Here is a 19,679-nt window from a genome sequence, read left to right on the forward strand (position 1 = left end):
CATGAGAGCAGAGATTCTCTCTGCACGGGCACAGGAACTGGGCACACTCTAGAATCCTGTGTGGATGGGTTTATAGACGTAAGAAACATTCCTACCTTCTATCACACGGTGACCTGCTTGTCACTATTGTTGCCACATCCCCATCTAATTCTAACCCTACAACCTCCTTCCTGGTCACCATGGCCAATGACATCATTATCCACAATTACTTCTCCTTTAAAGAGATTATGCACAAGCAAATCCAGCCTATTCGTGGGCCACTTAGAGGATCCTTCTTAACCACTCAGAGTCCCAAACCTTTCACCTGGCTCTTATAATAGTCCTTATTTTATAGTTTAAATGCCCTTCTCTTAGGAATTATTCAATTATTAATTTTAAGAATTTGAACATATTAGCTTTGTGCCTAAATCCTTAAATGTATAATTGCAAAATGTGAGTATTTCTGAATACTTGTTGTTGTCACCATACGATAAATAAAATAAATTAGCCTGATTCAGACTCATTGATGACGTCTTCGTGATGTGGGCTGTCGCTGAGGACAACTTATCCCCATTCCACTAGAACCTCAGCACTTTCTCCCCTATTCCCTTCATTTGGCCCTCCTCAGCCCAACAAGCTACCTTCTGCGATGCTGACCTATACCTCAAGTATGGCTACATCAGTGCCTTTGACATCACCAGTACCTCTGGTCACATCAAACCTACCAACAATATCTCCACTTCAACAGCTGCCTCCCATTCTGTACCAAGAAGTCGCTTCCATACAGCCCAATCACCCATGGTTGCACATCTGTAGTGACAAGCAGTCCCTTTCCAATTATATCAAGCGTCTCACTAAGACCTTCACATATAGAAATTGCTCTCCCAACCTCGACGAGAAACAGATGTCCTGTGCCTTGTCTTTCCAGTCGCCAGTCACCTCCCACATACCCAATGTCCAGCCACAAAGGATCACTCCTCTCATTACTTAGTACTACCTGGAAGTGGAGAAACTGAATCACATTATCAACCAGCATTTCCAATACCTTTCATTGTGTTCTTAAATGAGGGATATCATCCCCATCCATCCTACAGCTGTATTCCACCACCCACAGTAACTACACAATATCCATCTCCATCACTACTCCACCACTTCTCTCAACCCCTTGCCTCATGGCTCATATCCCTGCAATAGACATAGATGCCATTCCTGACCCATATATGCTCCTACTGTACTCCAGTCCCATCACAGGCAACTCTTCAAAGGCAGGGCCACATGTAAAAGCAACCATGTGATCTACAAAATAAACTGCATCCACTGCCTCACTTTCTATGTGGACATGACAACTAACAAACTGTATGTCTGCATGAATATCCACCACCAACCTGAGGTCAAGCTGATGAACATGCCGCCCAACACAATGTTTACTATATTGATTGCTTCACAGTGTGTGCCATATGGGTTCTTCCCATCAACAATAGGTTTTCTGAACTGCATAGACAGGAACTCTCCCTACAACATGTACTTCTCTGCCAGAACGCCCTGGCATCAACCTTCACTAGTCCCTGTTCTCCACCTACCTATCCTCTTCCGTGCTCCCACTCCAGGACTACACACACTTACTTTCCCGCCAACACACCTACATAGTCATTTCTGCTTCTCCACTTCTCTGCCCCCACCCCCACCCTCTGCCCAGCACAACCCCCCAGAGCTGCTGCAAACCTCCCGAAACTGCACCTACGAACACTATCCTGTCCCCATAACAGCCCTGCATGATCCCACAGGCATCATCTTCCTCTACCCCTCCCCTGCTATCCCTTCACCCCAGCCCATGCCACGTTCTTACCATCACAACCTACCCCAGCAGGTTGCTGCTCATGTCAGATGCAGATGCAGTCCACAATCAATCTTCAGCACCTGGAGACAGTGGCCTTGTGTATGTCAATTGTGTTTGTGTGAGTATGTGTGCGTTTTCTATTTTCGAAGAAGGACTTTTTTGCCAAAATGCTTAAATGTTTAGTAGTCTTTTTTTTTAGTGTGCATCTTTGTGACTCAACACCTCTTCTATGTGGTGAATAGCAATCTATTCTTTCCATGTCATCGTTATTCCCTCCTGGAGTTTTTATTGTTAGAAAGTGCTAAACAATGCATATGAATATCCATTAGTGATGCTTTGACAGAGTGTTAGTAGCACTCTGTATTGTTTGACACAGCAGCTGTGTTCTGTGCAATAACAAAGGAAGGAAAGGAAGATTCGAATTTAACATCCCAGTGATGGTAAGATCATTAGAGACAAAGCACAATCTTAGATTGGCGAGAGAAACTGCCTGTGTTATTTTAAAGGAACCATCCCAGCATTTTCTTTAAGCAATTTAGATAAATTAAGGAGATGGACAGATGGAGATTTGAACCAGTGTACTCTTCAGTATGAGTCCATTGTCTCAGCACTGTGTCACCTTGCTCAGTACACATCGTCACATGTGCCCTTTATTGTCACGGGTATGGCAGGTTAATAAAAAATAACCCATTAAAACTTTAGAATCTATATCTGATTAAAAAATTTTCATTACAAAAACAGTGTGCTATAAATACCAGTGACACATTATTTACTTTGTGGAATCATCTTGTCTCTAAATCCTTGTTGACACAATGCTAGACTCTTGATATTCCGCTTCATCCTTTGTTAAATTGTCAGTTTATGGAAGATAAAAACCCCTGTCACAGGCAGTTTTGTCCGGTAGCATCTGTATGTTTCATTTATAGGTGTTGTTTTTGTCCATTTCAAATATTGAACAGTCCCTTCTTTTCCAATCACAGGTTGTTCCTGAAAAAATTGGACATGACAAGTTGCTTTAGGAATATTGAAATCACTTGTAAACAAATTTGTCTTACTAATTTCAGCTTTAAACTGTATTATTGGATCATTTTAATGATGATGATGCCTGGTCTCGATAATTTAAGTTGGGCAAATGCTCCATTTTATATCCCTGAGAAAAATTATATATTTAAAAAAAAAAAGGGAAAAAAGGAAGGCTGACAAGTAGGAAGCAGAAATTCCAGCGCTGGTATTAGAAACCTCAAAATGGAACAATGTACTCCTAGTTTTCAGAAAATAAGTACCTCCTTCAAAGAAGGAAGAAAAACTGGTTAAGGAATGTTGGAAAAGGAGGAGGGAGGAAGATCACTGATTCATTTTTTGGGAACTACTTAATAATGTAAAATATGTGACAAAAGTATAAAAAATCAATTATTACAACAGTTATTTTCCTCATATCCAATAGATCTTTAGCTTACCTGTCAAATAAGAGCAGTGGCAGTTTGTGTCCATAACTAGGATATATGTTTCGAAGAATAATGTTAGTTTTAGCATTTTCAATGTATTCAATACGATGCAGATTATCACATCCAGTCCGCATTTCTTCTGCTGTCTTTTGTACCTCAGAAAGTTTTGTACCAACCTGAAATATATCTGGCTTTTCTGGGTATAGATCATCACCTGTAAAGAAGTTTAGTATTAATTTATTACATAGTTATATGCTTTTAGACCGTCACACCAGAAAAATGATAACCCCTGTATTCAAATTTTCAGATTAATCACAATCAGTTGTTGGCTCAGTGCCATGTGCAGATCGTTGTCAAGTCAACTGCTTCTCTTCATTTTTCACGTTTAGTGTAAGAACTAACTGTGAACCTAATAAAATGTCCAGCTTGTGTAATCTACAGAAATTGTACAAGACCTTTTTTTGTCACTTATGTGTAATTATAATGAGCATTTAATTTTAAGGGTCACAAAAATATTGCTGAGACTTAGCCTATTAGTCACTAGCATTTGACAAGATAGCAACAGCCTTGCCGCAATGGATACTGCGGTTCCCACGAGATCACCGAAGACAAGCACTGTTGGGTGTGGCTGGCACTTGGATGGGTGACCATCCGGGCCACCATGCGTTGTTGCCATTTTTCTCATGATGCCAATTGAGGAGCTACTCGACTAAATAGTAGTGGCTCCAGTCAAAGAAAACCATCATAACAACCGAGAGATAGGTGTGCTGACTGCACACCCCTCCTATTCACATCCTCACCTGAGGCTGACACAGCGGTTGGATGGTCCCGATGGGCCACTTGTGGCCTGAAGACAGAGTGTATATTATATACAGGGTGGTCCATTGATAGTGACCAGGGCAAATATCTCACAAAATAAGCATCAAACGAAAAAACTACAAAGAACGAAACTCGTCTAGCTTGAAGGGGGAAACCAGTTGGCGCTATGGTTGGCCCACTAGATGGCACTGCCTTAGGTCAAACGGATATCAACTGCTTTTTTTTAAAAATAGGAACCCCCATTTTTTATTACATATTTGTATAGTACGTAAAGAAATATGAATGTTTTAGTTGGACCACTTTTTTTGCTTTGTGATAGATGGTGCTGTAATAGTCACAAACATGTAAGTACATGGTATCATGTAACATTCCGCCAGTGCAGATGGTATTTGCTTTGTGATACATTACTGATGTTAAAATGGACCGTTTACCAATTGCGGAAAAGGTTGATATCGTGTTGATGTACGGCTGTTGTGATCAAAATTCCCAACAGGCATGTGCTATGTATGCTGCTTGGTATCCTGGATGACATCATCCAAGTGTCCGGACTGTTCGCCGGATAGTTACGTTATTTAAGGAATCAGGAAGTGTTCAGCCAAATATGAAACGTCAATCGCGACATGCAACAAATGATGATGCCCAGGTAGGTGTTTTAGCTGCCGTCGCAGCTAATCTGCACATTAGTAGCAGACAAACTGCACAAGAATCAGGAATCTCAAAAACGTTGGTGTTGAGAATGCTACATCAACATCGATTGCACCCGTACCATATTTCTATGCGCCAGGAATTGCATGGCGATGACTTCAAACGTCGTGTACAGGTCTGCCACTGGGCACCCGTCGTGTACAGGTCTGCCACTGGGCACAAGAGAAATTATGGGTCAATGATAGACTTTTTGCATGCATTCTACTTAGCGACCAAGCATCATTCACCAACAGCGGTAACGTAAACCAGCATAATATGCACTATTGGGAAACGGAAAATCCACAATGGCTGAGACAAATGGAACATAAGCGACCTTGGTGGGTTAATGTATGGTGTGGCATTATGGGAGGAAGGATAATTGGCCCCAATTACATTCAATGGCAATCTAAATGGTGCAATGTATGCTAATTTCCTAAGTAATGTTCTACCAATGTACTACAAGAAGTTTCACTGCATGACAAAATGGTGATGTAGTTCCAACATGATGGATGTCTGGTACATAGCTCACACGCAGTTGAAGCGGTATTGAATAGCATATTTCATGACAGGTGGATTGGTCATTGAAGCACCATACCATGGCCCGCACGTTCACCGTCCCCAGATTTCTTTCTGTGGGGAAAGTTGAAGGATATTTGCTATCATGATCCGATGACAATGCTTGACAACATGCGTCAGCACATTGTCAATGCATGTGCGAACATTACGGAAGGCGAATTACTCGCTGTTGAGAGAAATGTCATTACATATATTGCCAAATGCTTTGAGGTAGACGGACATCATTTTGAGCATTTATTGCAATAATGTGGTATTTACAGGTAATCATGCTGTAACAGCATGTGTTCTCAGAAATGATAAGTTCACAAAGGTACATGTATCACATTGGAACAACCGAAATAAAATGTTCAAACGTAGCTATGTTCTGTATTTTAATTTAAAAAACCTACCTGTTACCAACTGTTCGTCTAAAATTGTGAGTCATATTTTTGTGACTATTACAGGACCATCCATCACAAAGTGAAAAAAGTGGTCCAACTAAAACGAATATTTCTTTACGTACTACATGAATATGTAATAAAAAATGGGGGTTCCTATTTTAAAAAAACGTAATTGATATCTGTTTGACCTATGGCAGCGCCATCTAGCAAGCCAACCATAGCGCCATCTGGTTTCCCCCTTCAAGCTAGACAAGTTTCGTTCTTTGTAGTTTTTTCATTTGATGCTTATTTCATGAGATATTTGGCCCAGTCATGATCAATGGACCTCCCTGTATATATTATATTTGATAAGATAAATGGTCCATTAATATCACATGTATATGAGAATTAGGTCACCAACCACCAAGCAGAGGAGATGCTGATTAGCAAGCAGGCATATGTAAGATATGGAATATTGTATACCTTTTGGACAAAGTCCTTCAGAATTAACAAAAAAACACATGTAACCACTTTCATCCTACTTACATGATGACTGCTTAACACCACTACTGTTTGGTGAGTACTGAGATAACTTCATTTGCATATTCTCTTTCACCTTGGATTTTCTTCCCTAATAATGCAAGTGTATCTGAAAAGTTTGGTGGATGGTCCAATATACTAAAAACTGTGTTGTTTATGGTAAGGCACCCCCCCCCCCCCCCGCCCCCCAATGAACCATGGACCTTGCCGTTGGTGGGGAGGCTGGCGTGCCTCAGCAATACAGATAGCCATACCGTAGGTGCAACCACAACGGAGGGGTATCTGTTGAGAGGCCAGACAAACGTGTGGTTCCTGAAGAGGGGCAGCAGCCTTTTCAGTAGTTGCAGGGGCAACAGTCTGGGTGATTGACTGTGCTGGTACTGCGAAAGCTGAAAGCAAGGGGAAACTACGGCCGTAATCTTTCCCGAGGGCATGCAGCTTTACTGTATGATTAAATGATGATGGCGTCCTCTTGGGTAAAATATTCCGGAGGTAAAATAGTCCCCCATTCAGATCACCGGGCGGGGACTACTCAAGAGGATGTTGTTATCAGGAGAAAGAAAACTGGCGTTCTACGGATCGGAGCATGGAATGTCAGATCTCTTAATCGGGCAGGTAGGTGAGAAAATTTAAAAAGGGAAATGGATAGGTTAAAATTAGATATAGTGGGAATTAGTGAAGTTCGGTGGCAGGAGGAACAAGACTTCTGGTCAGGTGACTACAGGGTTATAAACACAAAATCAAATAGGGGTAATGCAGGAGTAGCTTTAATAATGAATAGGAAAATAGGAATGCGGGTAAGCTACTACAAACAGCATAGTGAACGCATTATTGTGGCAAAGATAGATACGAAGCCCACACCTACTACAGTAGTACAAGTTTATATGCCAACTAGCTCTGCAGATGACGAAGAAATGTATGATCAAATAAAAGAAATTATTCAGATAGTGAAGGGAGATGAAAATTTAATAGTCATGGGTAACTGGAATTCGGTAGTAGGGAAAGGGAGAGAAGGAAACGTACGTAATAGGTGAATATGGACTGGGGCAAAGAAATGAAAGAGGAAGCTGCCTGGTAGAATTTTGCACAGAGCACAACTTAATCATAGGTAACACTTAGTTCAACAATCATAAAAGAAGGCTGTATACATGGAAGAACCCTGGAGATACTAAAAGGTATCAGATAGATTATATAATGGTAAGACAGAGATTTAGGAACCAGGTTTTAAATTGTAAGACATTTCCAGAGGCAGATGTGGACTCTGACCACAATCTATTGGTTATGACCTGTAGGTTAAAATTGAAGAAACTGCAAAAAGGTGGGAATTTAAGGATATGGGACCTGGATAAGCTGAAAGAGCCAGAGGTTGTACAGAGTTTCAGGGAGAGCATAAGGGAGCAATTGACAGGAATGGGGAAAGAAATACAGTAGAAGAAGAATGGGTAGCTTTGAGGGATGAAGTAGTGAAGGCAGCAGAGGATCAAGTAGGTAAAAAGACAAGGGCTAGTAGATATCCTAGGGTAACAGAAGAAATATTGAATTTAATTGATGAAAGGAGAAAATATAAAAATGCAGTAAATGAAGCAGGCAAAAAGGAATACAGATGTCTCAAAAATGAGATCGACAGGAAGTGCAAAATGGCTAAGCAGGGATGGCTAGAGGACAAATGTAAGGATGTAGAGGCTTATCTCACTAGGGGTAAGATAGATACTGCCAACAGGAAAATTAAAGAGACCTTTGGAGATAGGAGAACCACTTGTATGAACATCAAGAGCTCGGATGGAAACCCAGTTCTAAGCATAGAAGATAAAGCAGAAAGGTGGAAGGAGTATATAGAGGGTCTATACAAGGGCGATATACTTGAGGACAATATTATGGAATTGGAAGAGGATGTAGATGAAGACGAAATGGGAGATACGATACTGCGTGTAGAGTTTGATAGAGCACTGAAAGACCTGAGTCGAAACAAGGCCCCTGGAGTAGACAACATTCCATTGGAACTACTGACGGCCTCGGGAGAGCCAGTCCTTACAAAACTCTACCATCTGGTGAGCAAGATGTATGAGACAGGCGAAATACCCTCAGACTTCAAGAAGAATATAATAATTCCAATCCCAAAGAAAGCAGGTGTTTACAGATGTGAAAATTACCGAACTATCAGTTTAACAAGTCACAGCTGCAAAATGCTAACATGAATTCTTTACAGGCGAATGGAAAAACTAGTAGAAGCTGACCTCGGGGAAGATCAGTTTGGCTTACATAGAAATGTTGGAACACGTGAGGCAATACTGACCCTACGACTTATCTTAGAAGAAAGATTAAGGAAAGGCAAACCTACGTTTCTAGCATTTGTAGACTTAGAGAAAGCTTTTGACAATGTTGACTGGAATACTCTCCTTCAAATTCTGAAGGTGGCAGGGGTAAAATACAGGGAGCGAAAGGCTATTTACAATTTGTACAGAAACCAGATGGCAGTTATAAGAGTCGAGGGGCATGAAAGGGAAGCAGTGGTTGGGAAGGGAGTGAGACAGGGTTGTAGTCTCTCCCTGGTGTTATTCAATCTGTATATTGAGCATGCAGTAAAGGAAACAAAAGAAAAATTTGGAGTAGGTATTAAAATCCATGGAGAAGAAATAAAAACTTTGAGGTTCGCTGATGACATCGTAATTTTGTCAGAGACAGCAAAGGACTTGGAAGAGCAGTTGAACGGAATGGATAATGTCTTAAAAGGAGGATATAAGATGAACATCAACAAAAGCAAAACGAGGATAGTGGAATGTATTCAAATTAAATCAGGTGATGCTGAGGGAATTAGATTAGGAAATGAGATGCTTAAAGTAGTAAAGGAGTTTTGCTGTTTGGGGAGCAAAATAACTGATGATGGTCGAAGTATAGAGGATATAAAATGTAGACTGGCAATGGCAAGGAAAGCATTTCTGAAGAAGAGAAATTTGTTAACATCGAGTATAGATTTAAGTGTCAGGAAGTCATTTCTGAAAGTATTTGTATGGAGTGTAGCCATGTATGGAAGTGAAACATGGACGATAAATAGTTTGGACAAGAAGAGAATAGAAGCTTTCGAAATGTGGTGCTACAGAAGAATGCTGAAGATTAGATGGGTAGATCACATAACTAATGAGGAAGTATTGAATAGGATTGCGGAGAAGAGAAGTTTGTGGCACAACTTGACCAGAAGAAGGGATCGGTTGGTAGGACATGTTCTGAGGCATCAAGGGATCACCAATTTAGTATTGGAGGGCACCGTGGAGGGTAAAAATCGTAGAGGGAGACCAAGAGATGAATACAGTAAGCAGATTCAGAAGGACGTAGGTTGCAGTAGGTACTGGGAGATGAAGAAGCTTGCACAGGATAGAGTAGCATGGAGAGCTGCATCAAACCAGTCTCAGGACTGAAAACCACAACAACAACAACAACAACCCTCACAAACACATTGAGAAACATCTCAACGAGCACCCCCTACTGTGCTTCTGAAATGAAGCTAACTAGTAAATATGAGAACTCGTGTCATTGCAAAATTGAGCAATATGTTAACATTAAGTTTTAGTTCAAATCAGGTAAAATGGCGACAGAGACTCATGGAATGTTAGCACAAGTGTACAGTGTTGAAGCTGTGAGTAAAAAGTGCATGGTTGAGGGGTTTAAATACTTAATAGATGGAAAAAAAGTATCAAGGATGCACTGCATTTAGATCAGCTGTCAACAAGTACAATCCTAGACAACATCAGATGAGTGTGACAGGAGCTTGTGGCTAATTGATAGGTGCTTTGTGAATGATAGCAGAGTGCAATGTATGCACCACTGTATATGAACAGTAGAAAAAGCAGAATAATTTTACCCAGTTTGTACCGCACACACTGACAGATGGGCATAAGTAAATTTGGAGGAAATGAATGGAGATTTCATTAACATATCCTACTGGAATCTGCAATTTTTATAAACCATCATTACAGAAGATGAGGCCTAGTGCCACTGATACTATCTGGAGACAATCAAACAGTCAATGCCATGGTGTTCGTCGCCATTCCTGCCTCCCAAAACAAATCAGTTGACAAAAATTCGAGACTGAAACAATGTTGATTGCCTTCTTCCAACAGCAAGGATGTGATACATCAGGAATTTCAACCTGAGGGTCAAGCTGTCAGCACAGAAGTTTATGAGAGAGTTTTGAAATGACTGCTACAATGCATCTGGCAGTTTTAGCAATAATTGTACTGGTGCAAACAGCAGAATTTCCTTCATGATAATGACCGTTTGCACACTGCAATCCGCATGCTCAACATTCTCACTCAATGCAAGATGACTGTTTATCAGCACTCTTCTTATTCTTCAGATTTGGCAGTCGCAGACTTTTTTTGTTCCATTCCATTCCCCCCCCCCCCCCCCCCCCCCCCTTTAAATTAACCTAAAAGGCCAATGCTTTGCAGACATTGCAGAAATCCAACAATTCATGACTATGATACTTTGAGCAATTCCTTCCACAAGAAGTGTCTGAGGATGTTTTTAACAGCTTTGCAACAAATTTCAGAAGTGTGTTGTAGCTAATAGTGATTGCTTTGAAGGCTAATAAAGATTTTCTTTTGTAACCCTTGTTTCTTTGTTTTTTGTGATCCCTCATCAAAATTTTCAGACATACCTAATATACTATAAAAAGTAAAAAACATGTAAATGTAATATGTTATCCTAGAAGTAAGGTATATTTACGAATGGCAATAAGACCATTGCACGACTACCACATTGCACATCAATTGCTGAAAGGATGCTACTTTTATTAAGAGTATGCGACATTAGCATTGATTTATGACATGTAATAGATCTTTGTAAAGGTAAGCATAAATGAAATAACGATTGCTGGAAATGAAATTCAGGCAGTGGTTTCTTTTTTTCCTTTTTTTTTTTTTACGTAATGGCAGCAGATGTTCAATGCCTAGTTTCTTTAGGACAAGACAGGGACTGAACCACTGGTTTCTTGATTCCTGCAAGTACTAAGGAGATGAAAATGTTTGTGGTGAAAAGTGAAGTTGATTGTAGTAAAAACATTGATATTGTTGGAGAGAACAGAAGTTTCCATGTGTCAAAAGTGTTCCTTAGTTACCAGAAACTGCACAAACAATTTGCTGGTTATCACCACAAGGGTTTACACATGGACAGGCGTAACATTACAAAAAATGTACTAGCTGTCGGATAATTATTTAGGGAAATAATGATGGATAGATACTTACAATAACAACATTCACCACTATAACTGCTCGTTGTATGTGAGTGCATCTGTTTAAGTGCATTAGCCTTTGTGTCAGAGAAATGTATCCCCATCTCGTGAGACAAGAACATACTAGGGTATGGGACTTCATTTGGTCTCAGTGTCTGGAATGTTTTATGCTGTCATTTGCTTTCTGTTTTCTGCTGTTCTTTTCATCACTGGGTACATACTGCATCCGGCATTTCCTTTAATCTGTTTCACATATTCTATTCTTTGTCTGTCCCCTACAATTTTTATCCTCTATTGCTCCCTCTGGAAGCAAGTTACTTTTTCCCGAATGCCATATCAGATTACCAAGCAACCTGCCCAATAATTTTTATACTTGCTGAATTAATGTCTTTCCTATAACTCTTACAGATTCCAGTTGCTCTGAAGGTGCATCAGTGATTCCTGGTGACTCATCTGACCTCAGATCATTGAAAGTTCTTATGCTCTTATCACACTCTGCTAGATGGCAAGAGTATAACTTATAAGTATTTTTGCTTAGAGCTTCAGCTGCTCCATTATACTCTGTAGAGTGTAGACCTTGGTGTAGTAGCAGAAATATCAAGTAAAGGGCTTGAAGAATCTGGAAGCTGCAACTACAGCACACGAATAACTCGAACTCATTGGTCACATTATATTTGTTGCAGTGACGTCATAATTTTAATCAAATGCACCGTGGATGCTATTGGTAAATGCACCATAAAACCTGACTAAACAAAGCAGCCACTTGTAGTCATACTTAAAATAACATTTTTGTTTATAAGTGACATCTGAAGTACAAAACTTCCTGGCAGATTTGAAGCATGGTAAAAACATCATTTTAAGTACAGAAGACATGATTTAATTTATAGTCACAGAAACCTAAAAATAATTCTTGTCTTGTTAATAACCAAGTTGTAAATCTGCAACAGCCTTGTGTTCTAAAGTTACACTGATAAACATCACTTCCAATCTGGTGCTCCAGTGATGTCTCAGATACTCCATAGTGGGAGATTCTTGACAGCTTGAATTAGAAAATTCAGATGACTAATAGGCTGACCAGAATTTGTTGGGGTTTTGCATTATGAAGAGTTTTCATCAGACAGACAAGGGCAGCTATGTGCCTGATGAATAACTCTCTCTCTCTCTCTCTCTCTCTCTCTCTCTCTCTCTCTCTCTCTCTCCAGCAGCTGTGAGTGCCAGTATGTCACCCCCATCATTGACGAGCAGGTAAGTAGCTGTTTCCCTTCATTTTTTGTTTGTTATTTTTGTCTTGTCCCAATTCTTATTTTCTTTTCTTCTCTATGCTCTTGCCAATCCCTTCTTCTATTCCAATCCAGTCTTCCCTTACCTCTGATTTACTTCCTGCTTGTGTCTGTGTATGTATTGATGGATATGTGTGTGTGTGTGTGTGTGCGCGCGAGTATATACCTATCCTTTTTTCCCCCTAAGGTAAGTCTTTCTGCTCCCGGGATTGGAATGACTCCTTACCCTCTCCCTTAAAACCCACATCCTTTCATCTTTCCTTTTCCTTTCCTCTTTCCTGACGAAGCAGCCGCCGGTTGTGAAAGCTCGAAATTCTGTGTGTGTGTTTGTGTGTTTTATTCATTGTGCCAATCTACCGGCGCTTTCCCGCTTGGTATGTCTTGGAATCTTTGTTTTTAATATATTTTTCCCATGTGCAAGTTTCTTTCTATTTTATTTACAATGTAGTTGAATAGATATCTACTCATCCAGCAACAGTAAGAGAAAACATATACAAAGATTAAGAAAATGTACAAGCTTTTGGAGCCAGTGGCTCCTTCTGGCAGAAGAGTTGAAGGGGAAGGAAGAAGGATGAAGGAAAAAGACTAGAGTTCAAAAAAATTGCCCAAAATCCCAGGTCAGGAGAGACTTCACCAGACAGGATGATAAGGAAGGACTGATTGTTTGGTACTGCACTGGATGAGCTCTTGCCCTTGACTCCGAAAACTTGCACATTCTCTTAAGCTTTATACATGTTTTCTCCTGCCATCACTTGGTGAGTATATCATTTATCTATCCATTTACATAATATTTTCAAAAACTGATTATTTTTGTTGATATCCTACCTCTGATTTGTCAACTGTATCTCACCCACTTCATAAATTTTCAAATCTCAACTACTATTAGAACTTCACTGTTGATTTACAGATAGTCTTACCTACTGTTTTTCCTTTAACCCTTTCACTTAAATGTCTACTGTTTCATTCATAGAATGCTTTCTTCTCTCTTAACAGGTATTTTTCAAGATATTAATTTTTTTAAAAAGTAGATAGATGTACACTTTACTTTGACTCTTTCATTAATTTAATTAATTGGAAAGTAAATTATTTGTCAAATGATCATCAGTGCCTTTTTTTAAGGAACTGAATGACACTCATAAATTGTTGAATTGACAGGTTCGATATTTAGACTCATGTATGATCATTCATGAACTACTCCAAGATACAACTCAAGGTTAACTGAATTCAGCTAAGCAGAATTCCCTGTTAATTACATTTCTGCACTATGAGGTATGCTTCTTGGGTCAGTTAATATCTCTTTTACTCTGAGCTCATTGTGAATGGTGCTTCCCTAAAAGTCAGTATTATGCAGCTTTTTGACAGGGTTGGAACTGTAACTTTTTATATGCAGCTTTTTGACAGGGTTGGAACTGTAACTTTTTATATGGCTACTTACAGGTCGCCATTCATCTTCCAAAACATTAAAGATACACAATAACCCCAGGTCCAGGCACCCGCCGTCCCTTTGTAAACTATTGTATGGGAACCCTTGGAGTTTGGGCATTAATTAGTGTCACAACCAGAGCACCTGCCACTGATCGTTAGCTGTTGCAGTGCCCCCTGGGCTGTGGAACCCTCAAATGTAACAAAGAAATAGTTTCGTTAATGTAGGTATATAAAAACTTGTAGCTATCTATTCTTGTCCTTGATTAAGTCATTAAATAACAATCTAAACGTATTTACTACATGTACTGTTAAAGTACATGCAACTTTCATCTTAATAATACTGTACACTCACAATATGTGCCCATATATGGTGAAATGAGACTTGAAATTCAGTGTGTCTGTTGCACATGTTCCTACCACTGATATCATGACCATTCATACGTGGCAACCTTCACCTTATGGTCTATTGAAAACAGTTTTCTTCTGCTCACCTGTTCTTTCAGAACTGTGTAATACTAGGTAGGACAGCAGGCGAGTTGGTTCAGAATACTCCAATGAAAACTGTTGATGAATTCGACACTTTGAGGATGCCATAAACTGTTGCATTTTGAATGTTTTTGACAGTTGACCGCTGCCAATACACTGATTGCCTTTTTGATTCCAGTGCATAATGGACCATCCAGATTTTATACCCCATTACAAATTCTCAAATTGGCTGAACACAGTTTATTTTTTTCTCATCATTGGCTGGCATTTTCAGCAACCACCAACTGCGGAATTTCCGGAAATGCAATTGTTCAGTTATCCTTGCATACAGCACAGTTTAACTGTTGACCAACTTCTGGACATATTTTAGACATTAACAGTTGAAGGACAGTCTTCATTAATCATCCATTTGAGTTTCTCTGTGAACGCTTTAGTCACAATTAACAGTCTCACACTCCCAGATGACTGAATGCACCTTATTTTGTGCTTATCACATTATCAGCACCAAACAACAACAGAAATTCAGAGCAGTTAACTGTGCATAAAATAAAGTTTGGCAGATTTTGTAGACACATTTTACACAGTTCATTCATTGTCATATAGCACTGTTCATGAATCAGCTAGTTTGTTCACAAATAGGCACAACTTATAGTCTCACACTCGTCAATTCATCTAGGTTGTTTTTCCACAATCTGTAACCTGTTCCTGTTGTTGTTGTTGTTGTTGTTGTTATCGTCTTCAGTCCAGAGACTGGTTTGATGCATCTCTCCATGCTACTCTAACTTGTGCAAGCTTCTTCATTTCCAAGTAACTACTGCACGCTACATCCTTTTGAATCTGCTTACTGTATTCATCTCTTGGTCTCCCTCTATGATTTTTACCCCCCAACTTGCTGCCAAATACTAAATTGGTTATCCCTTGATGCCTCAGAACATGTCCTATCAACTGATCCCTTCTTCTAGACAGGCTGTGCCACAAATTCCTCTTCTCCCCAATTCCATGCAGTACCTCCTCATTAGTTACGTGATCTACCTAACTAATCTTCAGCATTGCACCACATTTCGAGAGCTTCTCTTCTCGTCTTGTCTAAACTATTTATTGCCCATGTTTCACTTCCATACATGGCTACACTCCATACAAATACTTTGAGAAAAGAATTCCTGACACTTAAATCAATACTCGGTGTAACAAATTTCTCCTCTTCAGACACGCATTCCTTGCCATTGCCAGTCTACATTTTATATCCTCCTCTGTAACCAATATAGACTAATTTACCATTTTGTGATGTTATATCACATCACTCTAAACAGCCACAATTTCACAGTAGATGTCAGCAATCTCCTTTGTTGTGCAATAACAAATGAAGAGTTTTGTGTCACACTGGATAAACACATATTGATCTTTATGTGCATGATAGACAAGTTCTGTTATTTGATAGTCAGAGTGAAGTTCAAACTGATGTGAAACACTTTCACAAACAGTACAATTTAGGCAAAGGCATTAGTTCACCCAGGAAGTTGCAAGCTGATAAATTCTAGAAAAGATGCCAAGTCCATTGTAGATTATGTACAAATAATTTCAGTTATATCCTAATCAAAATTCAAGTCTGTAGTGTGGTAGTCAACACAATATTATAATGGTGCATACAGGAACATTTCATATACAGTATGTGGAATGGTTTCTCGGTTGTGGGGCACTTTTGGGGTTCCTCTGACAGGATACTTCCTGTGACAGGATACTTCCCGGGACTGGATCAGACTCTGAATGTGGCTCTCCAGCAGGGATATGACTTCCTAAAATCCTGCCCCGAAATGAGATCCATCCTTCATGAAATCCTCCCCACTCCACCAAGAGTGTCTTTCCGCCGTCCACCTAACCTTCGTAACCTCTTGGTTCATACCTATGAAATCCCCAAACCACCTTCCCTACCCTCTGGCTCCTACCCTTGCAACCGCTCCCGGTGTAAAACCTGTCCTATGCACCCTCCCACCACCACCTACTCCAGCTCCAGTCCTGTAACCCGGTAGGTGTACACGATCAAAGGCAGAGCCACGTGTGAAAGCACCCACGTGATTTACCAACTGACCTGCCCACACTGTGACCCTTTCTATGTGGGAATGACCAGCAACAAACTGTCCATTCGCATGAATGGACACAGGCAGACAGTGTTTGTTGGTAATGAGGATCACCCTGTGGCTAAACATGCCTTGGTGCACGGCTAGCACATCTTGGCACAGTGTTACACCGTCTGAGTTATCTGGATACTTCCCACCAACACCAGCCTATCCAAACTCCGGAGACGGGAACTTGCCCTTCAATATATCCTCTCTTCTGTGTGTGTGTGTGTGTGTGTGTGTGTGTGTGTGTGTGTGTGTGTGTGTGTGTGCGCGCGCGCGCGAGTATATACCTATCCTTTTTTCCCCCTAAGGTAAGTCTTTCCGCTCCCGGGATTGGAATGACTCCTTACGCTCTCCCTTAAAACCCACATCCTTTCATCTTTCCTTTTCCTTCCCTCTTTCCTGACGAAGCAGCCGCCGGTTGCGAAAGCTCGAAATTCTGTGTGTTTGTTTTATTCATTGCGCCTATCTACCGGCGATTTCCCGCTTGGTAAGTCTTGGAATCTTTGTTTTTAATATATTTTTCCCATGTGGAAGTTTCTTTCTATTTTATTTACTTCTACTGAAGTTAGCATCATGTTGCTCCTGTCGACGGCCCCCACATTTTCAGTGTAGCTTACGATGCAAGCTGGTTTTGTTTTTGATTGATTCATGGTTCTGTCAATTTTGTCAGTCGCTGTAATTTCACTTGTATGAAGAGTTGAAAGCATCCTCACTTCCTGCTTGTCCTGCCACTTCAGAGCAAGAAGTTTATCTGTTGTCATAAACTTGATCTTGCCTTTTCTAAGTTTTTTTGATAAAGCAGGCATGCCTTTGCGGTTTGTTCTCACAGTTGCACAGGCATTAGTCACTCTGTCATGCAAATAAGAAAATAATGTTGGGCTAGTGTATCAATTGTCAACACATAATGTGTGAGCTCTACCAAGGTAACGTTCAAGTACAGTGAGAACAATGCTTCCAGGTATTCCAACATTTACACCAAAGACAGTTTCTTTTTTTACATCTGTTGCTGCACCCACATAAATAATAAAGTCAAGAATATAACCAGTTTCACAATCACATAACACAGAAAATTTTCACCAAATCTGTGGTGTTTGGAAGGAATGTACTGCTTGAAGAAGACACGACCTTTGAAGAGAACTAAACTTTCGTCAATGCACAAATTTTTAGAAGGATAGAAAGCACCTGGAAATACTTTTCTTAAGCGGTCCACAATTCAACGTAATTTCCAGATTTTGTCAGCTCCAGGGTCCTTACTGTTATCAGCAAAATGTAACATTCTAAGTAAGAGAAGATATCTATCTCTCGGCATGATTTGCGTAAACATTGGAGTAGACAGTAACTGATCATTGGTCCAATAACTGTTTATTTCATGTTTTCTCACTTGAGCCATCAGAAAATTTACAGCAAGGAAGCAGTAAACTTCATCACTGTTTTTGTATTTCCGACGTCGCAGTCTTGATTTTTCACTGGCATCATTGCAAAGGTGTTCATAATATAAATTACATTGCTCAGCTATGTAGCTCACAATTTCTTGGCTAAAAAAAACTTGGGAGCATTCGTATTTAGTACATAAATCATTTAAATTGATGATTTTGCAACCGGAACCACTGTTATCGAAATTATATACTTTAGGGTCCAAATCAGAGTCTTTCCATCTAAAATCAACTGTTTTGCGTCTCTTAGGAGATTTTTCAGGCATACACTCAGGCTCTTCTTCGGAATCAGTGAAAGAATCAATGATAACATCAAAATCTGATGTGAATTTACTGGTTCAACGTTTGTTGGTTCACAAATATTTTTTATATTTGTGGTGCAGATTTATCTGCCAGCTCATCGTCATCATTATCTGTCCACCCATAATCAACTGGATTGTGCATGATGATGTCCTCGTTGTCACTTTGGTTTAGAATACTCAGCAGCTCATTGTCTGTAAACGGACAGTAATGTCACATCATTTTATTCGGTAACACGGAAACGGCCGCACACAGATCAGGTAATATAGCGATACGAATGAACTCAGCAGAAAGAGAATTCAGCATTCAATTGTCGTTCAGGTATTTCCTAGTATTCCAACAATTGAACTGCATACTTGCGCAACAATTACCTCTGACTCACTGGCCCGATTGTCGGTATTATACGTAACTATACTACTGTAACGGGGAACTGCTGTAAGTATTTTTATAGCAAATAGTATATATACATCTGGAGCACTGAAACGATTAGCGTATATTTACGTCTGGAGCAGTGAAAGGGTTAATGCTCATGCTCGTCACCCATGCCGTAATACAGCCAGGCATTGACTGCCAATTGGAGTGGACCTATAAGATGTCAGGAAACAGGAAATGGCCCCCTTGGAGAGTGCTGCTAGCATGGTGTTTGCACCTGAATTTTGAGATTCCCTACCAGCAGCTGAATTTCCAAGTTTGATGCCAGATGTTAGGGAGTGATGGTGAGATTATCAGTTCAGTTATGTTGTCAAAACTGGTGGAATCCTGATGCTCCAAACTCGAGACCATAGTTAGAGACTATCAAATGTGGCACATCTTCCATTTCAAAAGTTTTAGACGGAGCCTGGATTATTGCAGCAGCCGTTGTGGATGATATCCAGGCCACAAGAGAAAAATGCAGATAGCATCTACCATCAGAAGCCGTATTATGCCTTTGAACAGTCTGGCAAAGTCCAGATGTGTCTCTTCCCATGGGTGTTCCAGAGTGGGCCGTGGCAGCAAACACAGTGCTTGGACAGACTGATTTTGCATGCATGCATTACAGGACTAGACTGTTCATTTTAGCTGTGCATCTACCTGCAGCCAGTAAACATGATGTTTTTACACACCATTCATATGACTCTTTTGCCAGTACTAACAATGCAGCAGGCAGGGGATATGAACTCAAAACGTGT

The 19,679-nt window shown here is 40.2% G+C and overlaps 1 protein-coding gene across 15 annotated transcripts in view; it reads right to left on the reverse strand.

Moving 5' to 3' along the window:
• Positions 1 to 2,506: 2,506 nt before the first annotated feature.
• Positions 2,507 to 19,679, reverse strand: part of LOC126272880 (acyl-coenzyme A diphosphatase NUDT19) — a 98,102-nt gene continuing 80,929 nt past the window's right edge. For all 15 annotated transcript variants that reach the window (XM_049976118.1, XM_049976117.1, XM_049976116.1 and 12 more), the window contains 2 exons: positions 3,274 to 3,475; positions 2,507 to 2,803 (listed from right to left, as the gene is read on the reverse strand). In XM_049976118.1, coding sequence (XP_049832075.1) covers positions 2,791 to 2,803; positions 3,274 to 3,475 — 215 coding nt within the window. In that variant the 3' untranslated portion in view covers positions 2,507 to 2,790. The remainder of the gene's footprint in view (positions 2,804 to 3,273; positions 3,476 to 19,679) is intronic.

The sequence above is a fragment of the Schistocerca gregaria genome, chromosome 5 (assembly GCF_023897955.1).
Source record: "Schistocerca gregaria isolate iqSchGreg1 chromosome 5, iqSchGreg1.2, whole genome shotgun sequence".
Taxonomy (NCBI): domain Eukaryota; kingdom Metazoa; phylum Arthropoda; class Insecta; order Orthoptera; family Acrididae; genus Schistocerca; species Schistocerca gregaria.